This window comes from Mustela lutreola, chromosome 2 (genome assembly GCF_030435805.1).
Source record: "Mustela lutreola isolate mMusLut2 chromosome 2, mMusLut2.pri, whole genome shotgun sequence".
Classification (NCBI taxonomy): Eukaryota; Metazoa; Chordata; class Mammalia; order Carnivora; family Mustelidae; genus Mustela; species Mustela lutreola.
The window spans coordinates 39412701-39424531 of NC_081291.1; the positions used below are offsets into that span (position 1 = coordinate 39412701).

Consider the following 11831-nt stretch of genomic DNA (forward strand, 5'->3'; position numbering starts at 1 on the left):
ATCGCTCACCAGTGAATTCCCAGCGTCTAGAAGGCATGTGGCTGCACAGTAAATTGTCAAGAAAACCCCCGCCCAGTGTTTAGGAAAGAATGCCAAGAGGTGTCCGTGGCAGTTTCGGGGGCGGGGGGGGGGGCGCGGAGTGGAGGCCCCCGCCGGGCCGTAATCCAGCCGCCCCGCACACTTCCCAGGGGGCCGGCCCACTTCCCCGAGCGCTGTCACAGCGGAGGTCGGAGGGGCCCCGCGGGGCCGCCAGGACAGCAGCGCTCTCCCCGCTCTCCGGCGAGGACCCGGCGACCCCCGGCCGGCCCATCTCCCAGCGCCCGGCCAGGACGGCCGCCCGCGGGCACGCTTCCTCTGAGGGAAATAACGGGGGAAAGTGCTGCCGAAACTTTCGGGGCTGCGCCTGTGCCCTCCCGGCCCGGGGCGAGGCCGCCAAACGCTCGCTCGCCCCGGCCCGGCCCCGGGCTCCCGAGCCGGCTCCGCGCGAGTCCTGGGCGCGCGGGCGGCCGCGGCGCGGGGCCGGGGCTCGGGCCCCAGGCGGCGCCGAGACAAAGCGGCGGCGCTGGCCGGGCGGGCGCACGGCGGCGGCGGCGGGGTCGGGGCCGGACGCGGCGGGCCCCGCGCCCCCTCACCTGTCGAGCCAGAAGGTCCAGGGCGAGTGCAGCGGGACCTCTCCCGGCTCGGGCCGCAGCGCCGACAGCTGCTGCAGGCCGAGCGGCGGCGCGGCGTTGGCGGCGTTGGCGGCGGCGGCGCGGGGCCCCGGCGGCTCCCGGGCCCGGGCGGGGGGCACGGCGGCCGGGGGCATCGCCATTTTCTCCGCCCCGCCTGCGAGGCCGGCGGACGCAGGGACCGCGGGGCGAGCGGCGGCTGAGTCACCCCGGCCCCCGCCCGCCCGCCCCGGCGCGGCCGCCCCGCCCCGCCCCGCGCGCGCCCCGCCCCGCCCCGGGCCCGTCGCCCGCCTGGCCTGGGAGCCGCGCCGCCAGACCGAAGCCGGCTGACCCGCGGCGGGGCCCGGTTGGCGCGGACCCGGACCCGGACCCGGACCCGGCGCGCGGCGGACCGACGGCTGGCCGGCCGGCCCGGGGGAGGGCAGAGCTGCAGCCGGGCACGGATGAGCGGGCTCCGGGGGGTCGGGGACACAGGGCCGGCCGGAGAGAGGGGGCTGGTTCTGCAGCCAGCCCGGAGGCCGGGGGGCGGGGGTGGGGGTGGACGGGCGGGTTTCGGAAAGATGGACGGATGGACGGATGGACCAGCGGACGGCGTTTCAGACGCACGTGGTGGGAGGGGAGGACGGGTGCGTGTTAATACCAGCGGTCTGAGGACGGGTGCGGAAGCCGGCAGATGGCTGGAGGAGGACGGAGGGATGGAAGGGCAGATGGAAGCACAGTTGGATGCGACGGAGAGATGGCAAGGGGAACCGCTGGCCAAATGGATGAAGAGAATGGAATGCCCGAGAGCGCCCGAAGGGAGGGCCAGGCAGACACAAGCCAGGAGCCACTGACTTGGGCACGAGGTTGTGATAGGTCAGTTTTGCGTTCCTCAGGGTGAGCACATGTCCTAACTCAGCTAGTTTCAAGGGAACACAGCTCCCATCCCGCCCTTTTCAGGGCCGCCAGGCGTCCATGGTAAGGGACTAAGTCTGGCCCCGAGTGTGGCAGAGTTCAGAGGAAGGTTCCCAAAGTCAGCCCAAGTCCCCAGACTTGCCCCAAAGCACCTGCAAGGAAAGAGGAAACCGGGCCCTCTTGAACACAGAACCCTCTGCTCTCTGAACTTCTGAAGACAGAGGAAATCCCTGTGGCTGTAAGATTCCTGGGTCCAAAGAAAGAGGAATCCTCTTGGCACCGCTCCTTGGGGGCTGTGAACACATGTCATAACTGGCATGGGCATGGATGCCCTCTTGAAGCTCGAATTTCAGTTAGCCCCTTCCTTCCTGTAGCAGCTGTGGATGGAGAGTTCCATCGTCTCAGATTTTCTACCTGACCTAGCAAGCTCTTAGCTTGAGCATTCACTGGGATGGACTAGAGCAGGAGCTGTAGACCAGATAGGTTCAAGGATTGCAAATGCCTATTGTGAAGCCCAGGTAGGTGCCTTGCCTAAAAGGTATTCAAGTTCAGATAAAATGACAAGCTAAATGAGACCAATGCTTTGTGATCTCTGCTTCAAACATACTTTATATACAACATATGATGCTGAAAGCATTGACATACTAATAAAATCCTCTGGCTCTGAGATCCCAGGCTCCTTTTGGTTAGATACAGGGTTTTTTTGTTTGTGTGCTTTTTCCCTTTTATTTTTTTCCAAGAAAAAGCATATGTGGTATTGTTTAGGCTGTTCTGAGTGTATTAATTCATTTAATCCTAACAGCAATCCAGTGAGGAAAGGACTATTTTATGGATGAAGAATGCAGAAGGTAAATTAATCCCAAAGTCACACTGCTAATAAGTGATATAACTGGGGTAGAACCCAGAGTCTAGGTTTTTAACTGCCAGGCTCTACTGCCTCTCTAAGTGGAGAATGAACAGGTCCACATAGTAAAAATAAGGCAGTGAATAGTAAGTCTCCCTCCCACCCAAGGCTATCAATCTTCCTGCCCAGAGGAAACCACTGTTAACAGTTTCCTTCCGGAAAAATGCAAGTAGGCACATGAAAGTGTGTATCTAGATACAGAAATTGTATACCTATCTGTATCTTTTATAAGAGAAATAGAAGCATTTTATACCACTGCTGCACCTCCTTATGTACTTAACATTATGTATTTGAAGATCTTCTTTTTTCCATATCAAAAAATATACCTTTACTTCAAGGGCTACAAAACAATCCATTGTAAAGAAATAATGTAATCTAATTCACTAGCCCTCAAGACTTATGTGGTTCAGTCATTTTCCTTTATAAATAATGCTATCATAAGCATTTTTATATTCAGTGTTTTTCTTCAGCTGCCCAAGTTTATTTCAGAATAAGTTAGGAGAAGTAGAATTTTGGTCTGCATTAAAAAAATTTGACACATATTGCTAAGTTATGGTGCAAAGTGGGTACATGGATTTCTATATAACTGATTTAGAAGTAATGGTTGATTCTGAAGTTATGTTTATTAAGTGATAGTTATCTTCATAAAATTCTGAGGTAGGAAGGGACTTTTTGCCTTCTAATTAGATAAAGACTTGCCAAATTGTCTAGTCTAGTTTCTTCCTTCTGTCCTTCAACAATACTGTTGACAACAAAGGGTTAGCTTAAAAGTTTTATCTGCAGTTTCTCAAAGAGACTAAGTACCACATGATAAATTACTTCCAGAATTTACAACAAGGATCTGTCTGGCAATTTTTCCTTATTAAATAACAATTATGTACCTCCCTCTTTTTGCTTTGGCTTCCAGGATGCTCAGAATTACCTCTGATGCCTAATCAGAACATTGGTAATAACCAATGAAGCAGCATCAGTATTTTTATATTAACTTACTCCAATATTTATTTTAATGACCTAACTGCACATATGCATCTTACACTGTGAACTCCGCAGATCCATTTTGGAAGGAGGTGATGTACAAAAGCATAAAATTTAAATGACCTTAAGATTAATAAAATAGGTCAGGCAACGAGGCTAGGATGAGAGGCAAACAGAGAACAATGGGCCTAATTTTCATCCCCTTCCTGTTTGAAATGTGTAAGAGACTTAACTATTGTTACTGCTCTTCAGACTCCTCCTTAGAAGATAAAAAATTAGGAAAATTCCCCCTCCTCTTCCCCCACTTCACAACTGAACAGCAGGAATTAGAAATTCAGGGTAAAAAGGAAATGTGGAGATTATCGCAGTGAGCCCCCCATTTTACAAATGAGGAGACTGAGGCCCAGAGAGGTGAGGTGACTTACCCGAGGCCACAGCTCTGGGAAATGACAGAGGCAGGACTAGAATGCAAGTAGCTTGAGATCCAGGCCAACGTGCTCTCCCACTGGGTAATGCGCACCTCAGACGACTTGGGGTAGCAGGAGGGAGGAAGAGAAGGTGACCCCACAGCCCCTAGCAACGAAAACAACAAAAAGGACTTGAGGCATTCATAAATAATTAAGCAATTAGCTGCAGCAGCTACTCCCCTCCCCTCTAGTATCCAGTCACCAAGGCAACTTGGGCAGGGTGCCTGCTGGTTGCCTAGTAACAATGTGGTCTGCTCCCTTGACATGCTCCCTAGGCATCAAAGGATTTGAGAGCTAAGAAGAGCCTTAGATGGGGGTCCCTATTCCAACACCTTCATTTTCCATATGGGGAAGGAGAGGCTCAGAGAAGCCGAGTAACCTGCCCAAGGTCACACAGCTACTCAGAGGCACAACTAGACTGCATTTCCAGTTGCTTTCCATTGCACTAGGGCTGCCTTGGGGATGCTGCAGATGGAGGAGAGATCTTTCCACCGTTCCTAGAAGAATGAGAAAGTAAGAGCAAGCCAGCCAGCAAGCAAGAGACAGAGACCTTGAGCTCTCATATGCAATTAGCAGGAGCTGGTAATCCCATCAGCCCAACTTCCATCGTCACCATGGCAACATGGGTGAGGCGGGTACTGGTTGCCTAGGAACCAGTGGTCCTCTCTCTACACTCTCATCCAGCTCCCTGGGAGTCACAGGAATAGTAGAATATTGGAGCTAGAAGGGAAGGCAGGCATCCGAACTCTGTTTCTGCCTTTGACTAATGAGGAAGCTGAGATGTGGGGGCACTGTGCAAGGTCACACAGCCACACAGCTAGCTAGTGACAGGGCCTCATTGTTGGCCGGCCAGCCTTTCTTGAATTCCCTCAATTTGCTGCTCCTGTCATAAAACTATGGGATGGAAAACTTCACTCAGGGAAGTCAAAACACAGGAGGGGAACGGCTAGTGGTTCCCTGGAGGCACCTCTACCGCCCATCAAAATGGCGGCAGTGTCGCATACAACGCCTGCACACAGAGCAGACGAGGGGCACTATGCACGTAGTTCAAGGCAGTGTTTCTCAAGCCAGCAAGCCTGGGTCAAAACCCAGCAGCTCTCCCCAGACCTAGTAAACCTCTTGTCCCTCTATGGCTCAGTCTCTACATCTAAGGCACACGCATCTAGACATTCCCTGTCTCTTAAGTCATCGCCAGGAGTAAACGAGAAAACACCCATGTACCAAGTGTACAGTAAAGGTGCACTAATCCTAGGTACTCGTTTATTGTACATTCAGTAAATATTTGTTGCATGTCTGCTACGCAAATGTCACTGTTCTAGGCTCTTGAAATTCATTAGTGAGCAATACAGACAAAAGAAATCCCCGTCTCACTGAGCTTACTTTCCAGTGGAATGAATATAGATGTGTGTATGTGTGTGTATAAATGAATATATATAAACACAAACACTTAAATATATATGTATATACACATACATGCATTATATATATATTTAAATGTTTATTGAATGGGCGGCGGAACTCATTGCCAATATGCTATGTTTACGTTACCAGGCTCCTTCTCTAAGACTGAGAAGTTTCCTGTTTACAGGGTGTGATGCTATAAATACGCAGGCCTGTCTTCTATGTGGGAACTCCCGGTTTCCTTTCTTTTAAAAGCGCTGAATAAAAAGGAAAGCAGTAGCCACTAGATGGCAGACCTCAGTCTCTCAAGATTCAGGGGACAAGGAGGCCCAGGCCCAGCTGAAGCTTCCAGCAGAGGCCCCCAGGTGGGGCCCGGAGGAGGCGGGCTAGGGGCGGGGCGGGGGCACGAGGAGGAGGCTTGAAACAGCTTTGGGGCACTGAGGGTGTCCCGGGAGGCTATGAGGTGGTTTAAGAGTTATTGCTTTAGTGAGACCGAAGCCTGCTTTAACCAAGATCCCGCCACGGGTAAGCTGTGTGACCTCGGTCATTTATTAACCTTGCTGAATGCCAGATTCCTCACTCCACAGGCTGCTGTGAGGCGAGTAGGAGAAAACAGGTTTATTATGCACCTCGTAAGCTGCACACAGGAAAAGCTCGACCCATTTTCCTTGTCTAGAATCCAGAAGACCCCTGAGGGTCTGGCTCAGAGCCGCAAGGGCAAGGGAAAGGGGTAAACGAAATAGCATTTGTTGAGTATTTGCGATGAGGACACTGATGTCCTTGCAACCACTGCGCCTGGAAAATGGGACATCAAGTTTCCGCAGACGCACCCTCCACATCCACAGCTGCCTAACAGCCACGCACGCGGTCCTGGTTCTGCTCTTCCTGCAGCGCCTGCATTGGTTTTCCTTCCTTATTCCCACCAATAACGTCCACTCCCAGTCCTCACCTCCTGAGTTCTGGCCAATCACGACACGCTTCTGACCAGTCTCCCTGCTTCCGGCACTTGCCCTTCCAACCCAGGGCCAGACAGTAGTCTCAGCCGTTGTCTCCAATGCACCGATTCAATCGTGCCTAACGTGCTTCGCCAGCTTCCTATTGGCTCTCACCATCTCTTTCCGGTTGCAGAAAGGGCTCAGGGTCTTCTAGAGGCTTCCTGCCTTTCCAGCCACATGGCTGCACTCGCCCCATTCCTCACAGCTTCTCTGCAGCCTCGAGGCATCTACACAAGCAGTTTCCTCTGCTGAACGGACCCGGTCTCTGCTCTGCATGACTAGCTTCTTCTTCCACCCTGGCCTCCTACGCAGGGGCTGCCCCACCACCCAGCTCCAGAGCAGGTCCTCATCCCCACTGATGCCCACCCAAACGTGCGTCATAGCTGCACGGATCTACTGCCCATCACCCACTGCAGGACATCTGGTCCAAGAGGACCAGCCCCTGGTACCCAGCCTAGGTCTGGCCACGTGGATGGCACATCGCCAAGGTCTGTGAAGGAAAAGAACTGGGTATACAACAGCTGCTGGTTGAAAGGAACAGTCAGTGAATCTGTTTCCCAATGTCTAATCTTTCTCCTCTGCCGGTTTATCCTTTCTGAGGATGTTATATTACTCTTCCTAAAAAGCACCTTTCCCCCGCTGCTTCTTTGCTCAACCTGCAGGGCTGCCTCTCTCCCACAGGCTGAAGTCTGCAAATCCAGTCTAGCATTTGCAGTCTTCCTACTCCAGCCACCTTTCCGAATACATTTGCAAGTATATTTCCAAATATATTCCATTATATATACACATACCTAAATTTGCATATACTTGAAGATATATTAATATATTTCCAACATATGTATATGTATTAACATAGAGCAAGTATATGTATTTTGAGATATATATATATAATCTGTATTTGGATGCATCGTCTTCTCCTTGCTGCATCTTCAGCTCTGCCAGGGCAGGAGATCTCGAAGGCAGGCCTGCGAGCTCCTCCCACCGCCCCCCCCCCCCCCCCCCGTCGGTGCCTCCCCACTTCCTTGTGCAGCGTCCGGCACATGGGGGACTCGACTTGATGTGATCCATGTACTCCCCTCTCAGTAAACCTACTGTATGCACTCTCATCTCCCCACTTTTCCCTGAGCCTTCTCTTCTCTGCTCACCCAAATTCTCCATCCTTCAAGGGCCAGGGTAAAGTTCTGTCACAGGAGCTCCGTGATCAAACAAAACTCCAGAAAGGGGCAAGATAGCTAGGGTTCTGGAGGCATGGCTGAGCAGGAGCCCAAACCCCTTATCACGGCCTGCTTTGCCTTAGGAAAGAAGTCCCAAAGACTTCAGGAACATTGGTTCTGTGGCCCAAGAATTCAGGTTAAGGGATCTTTGTTGTGACTGCACAGCAATTCACTGACTGGAAGAACAACAATTCATCTAGCTGTGAAAATTAACACAGGAAACCTCATGTAAAATGGAGTCAGGAGGCCAGAGGAAGCTCTCAGCACTACCACTGTGGCTAACTGCATACCAAACAGGAAGAGACGTACATTGCAAGCCAATACACCCACCTTCACCACTACCCCAGCAGGAGGAAGGCTTTCCTTCTCCTCCTCCAGCAACAGCCCAGCTCCTGAGATGCAGTCACAACTCAGCCAATGGAAAGTCTCTATACTCTGAGCTCCTAGTGGACTCTAGTGGATTTTTGGTTTTAACAGCCTGCCAGCTTCCCCCTTTCTTCCAGAGGAGAGTGCTCCTCTCCTTTGTTCTCTGGACTTGCCAGTGGTTTGGCCGCAATTGGCTTCTACTGGATTCCAGTTCTCTGTTACTTCTGAATAAGTAACTGGAGGTTTCATATCTAAGGTTAACATAACCCACTCTTACTGCTGGCATGCAGACTGTTACCAAGGTTTGTCCCCATTACGTGCAACACTGCAGCAAGTGTAATTCTCTGCAAATCACTGGATCCCTATCACAGACTAGTTATCCAAGCTCCCCTGGCCTCTCAATCAACCAAAGCTGTGAGGATGCTCAGGGTGGAGAATGCACCTGAAAAAGGAAAGCCAGCAGGCTTCAGCTTGGTCTTTGGAAATGTTTTAAAGGGAAGGAGAGATGGTCAGTAGAGGGGTAACGTGATCAGAAGAAGACCTCCAAGTGTGTGTTTGAGCCCACAATTAACAGCTGTGTGATCTGGGACAAATCTATCAACCTCTCTGAGTCTTCTTTCTCACCAACTGAAAAAATGCGTGGACTATTAATACTGGCTTCCCAGTGCTGCCTGGAGGTGAGGTCCTCCACGAGCCACAAAATGCCACACAGTCACTGGCTCTTGTTTCCTTATTACAATTCCCAGCAGAGCTAACGTGACAGCCTCTAGGCTACTTGGATACAGGTGTTCTTCTTGGCACTCTTCGGAGATTGAGAGAAGAGTGTATAGAACTAGCCATCCCAGTTTGTCTGAGACTGTCCCAATTTCAGCAACATACATCCTAGAACTACCCCCCTCCCAACCCGTCCTGGGCGATCCAGAAGCCTTGGTCACACCAGGAGCGTGTCCACAGAGTACTTGGTGGCCCGCATGCAAGCAGGAGGCCTCCAGTCCCCACTGCAAGGTGACGCTTGGCTTGCGCGGTGGGGTAAGTCCGCAGAAAGCTGCTTACTTCTTCATAGTGAAGAGGTTCTTCAGGGATAAGATCGGATTTTGTGCCTTCACTTACGGTTCACTTAGGGGAAGCTTGTGCAAGCCTGTACTCTTGAGAAAGGCACTGTGCTTTCCAAAGCTTCATTTTTTAAAAAAAAGATTTTATTTATTTATTTGACAGAGATCACAAGTAGGCAGAGAGGCAGGCAGAGGGTGAGGAAGGGAAGCAGGCTCCCCCGCCAAGCAGAGTATTTTAAAGATTCCTCGTGTACTGAATATACAACAAATATCTGGATAATGAATCTATGATTAAAACATTCATTAAAGTGAATATTAAAATATTTTATAAGTCATTTACTTCTTAAGAGCTGAGTCCTCTAAAATTTGCAAAGCTATTATCAATTGATGGGCAATTAGAAAAGGAAAATAAAGCAAGTTTGGAGTAAAGCCATATTATTTGTTTCCCCCCCAAAATTGGAATTGCATAAAATTTTCAGAACTGCAACTACTGAGCAAAGTGCAACATTAGGAATCAAAATTTGGAAACAGAATTTGAGGTCAAAGAAATCTCTGTAGCTACTCAATCTCTTTCCATTAGCCAAGTGCTAGAATTGCGTATTCCCAATACATAGAGATATTGTGATTTTTTTTTTCCTTTTTTCCTGTTGGCTTTCATTTTTTATATATTATGCACATGACATTAAGTTGCGTGGTATGGTTATCTTTAACAATTCCTTAGTTTTGGGGCACCACGCTGGTTCAGGGACTACTGATCTCAGGGTTGAATGAATATATATATATATATAAATACTCAGGGGTGCCTGGGTGGCTCAGGCGGTTAAGCGGTTAAGCGTCTGCCTTCAGCTCAGGTGATGATCCCAGGATCCTGGGCTCAGCAGGCCCCCTGCTCAGCGAGGAGAGGAGTTGGCTTCTCCCTCTGCCCCTCCTCCCACCACTCTGTTCTCTCTGGCTCACTCTGTTCTCTCTCTCTCTCTCTAACAAAATCTTTTAAAAATGTGGTTTCTAATGGGAGTTATGATAAACCTGGTACCCCACAGACCACTGTGCACATGTGTTTTGGGTCACAAATATTTATTATCATTGATCACGATCTTGGAGATCGCTAAGAATCACTTCTGTCCTTTCAAAACCTTCCAGGTCCCTCAGAACTAAACTCCGAATTATCTTAACTTGGAGTTAACTCTCTATCATTCCTAAAATGCCCTTAAAAGGGGCCTTAAGGGGTCATTCTTTCTTGCCTTATGGAAAAATATTTCATATGACATGAAACATCATCTTGTCCATAAAATATAGTACTATCTTTTTCATGTTTTGCACAAGCATAGTTTAATGATGCAAATAATCTCCTATCATTCGTTCTGAGGGAAAATCATTAATAAAATCATACTCCTTGCAAGAATCAAAATTCAGCACTAAGAGGGCACAGACCACGCATAAAGGCAAGACCTAAGTTCATAGTGAGGAAACAAGCCTAATGATTATAGTGTCCAGATGGCAATGAGTAACTGAGTCATTCTCTCAAATCAAATAGCATCTTAATAAGTTGTTACATCACCCGGTTGATTTGATTTAACTGGAGAAAGTCAGAAAACGAGTACAACCTACAGCAATATCATTTCCTGGGTTCATTAGTGGCCTGGGAATCCTCTCCTTTTATTCTGAAGGTGGAGTTACCTCCCCACCCCACCCCCCAATGATCTTTGGGTTTGTTTCTTTCAAAAGCAGCCCATGTTAAGAAGAGACATACCCCTAAACTGGAATTAAATAACTGGAATTAAAAAACTGGAATCCCAGTGTCTGGTCAAATCTTCTCTCAAAGAAAGAATTCAAACACTTCTTTTACCAGGCAAGCTGGTAAGTACAAGTTGTCATGGAAACAGGATGTATTCAAATTATACGAGAAATGACGTTCTTCATCTAACTAGGTGTTCATCTCCTCTAAATGGGGAGAAATTGTTGTCGCTGAAATCCATTATATTTCTTTCAAATCTGCATTAAAAACAATCATTTCCTTTATCTTATATAGAAATACACAGACACAAAACCTCACTCTCATAAAAGGGAGAATTAAAATTACTTGCAAAGGAACTGGTGCGTAAATAAAAAGACATAAAATGAAAATGAATCCCCTGATATAAATCTCCTGACACATAGTGAAGGGGTGGGAGGAGGGAAACCAGAGAATATAATACATCCTTCACCTGCAACGGGACATATTTATCTTCAGTAGCATTAGTGACTATTTGTTATGGAATGATCTAGGCCAGCACAGTCCTCTAGAAGTTAGGGTGGCTTGTTACTTGTCACCATGGCTGATTAGAGCAGAGGTCCTTGTTCATTTACACACACCTATGGAAGACACAGAAGAAAGGCAATGCTGTGCTGAGCAGGTATTTCCTACTACTTAATAAGATAATTATTAAGAAACACATGGAATAAGCTAATTTTGTAGGGAGGGATTTACAGCATGGAAGCCCCATGAGGCCACCGTTGTACCTAAGAGGCAGCCTGAAATTCTTTTTGGATCAAGGTAATCCTGGGGAAAACTCTTTTAATTTTTTTTCAGGTGAAGATAATTTCTCTACTTCCCTCCAAAAAGAGAAAACAGATTAAAAAAAAAAAAAATTTGCAGCCTAGAATGCTGAGGTGTCAAGAAAACCCATATAGCACTGAAGACAATAATAATTCAAATCAAAATGCCAACAGCTCCAAAATAAACAAAGAATTCTTAAAACTCAACAAGAAGAAAATGAACAGCCTAATTTTAAAATGGGCAAAGATCTGAACAGACAGCTCACCAAAGAAAATATACAGATGGCAAATAAGCATATGAAAAGAGGCTTCACATTGTCTGTCATTGGGAAACTGAAAATTAAAGCAACGAGATTCCAT

General features: G+C 48.5%; 1 protein-coding gene across 2 annotated transcripts in view; it reads right to left on the bottom strand.

Annotated features, from left to right (window-relative positions):
• EIF4E3 (eukaryotic translation initiation factor 4E family member 3) overlaps window positions 1-894 on the bottom strand; it is a 220395-nt gene extending 219501 nt beyond the window's left edge. Inside the window, exon 1 of one of the 2 annotated variants that reach the window (XR_009350758.1) lies at window positions 633-894. Coding sequence is in view for 1 of the 2 variants with exons in the window: in XM_059161508.1 (XP_059017491.1) it covers window positions 633-811 (179 nt within the window). In the remaining variant the exon portion in view is untranslated. The remainder of the gene's footprint in view (window positions 1-632) is intronic. The other variant, XM_059161508.1, reaches the window with a different exon arrangement.
• Window positions 895-11831: the final 10937 nt, after the last annotated feature.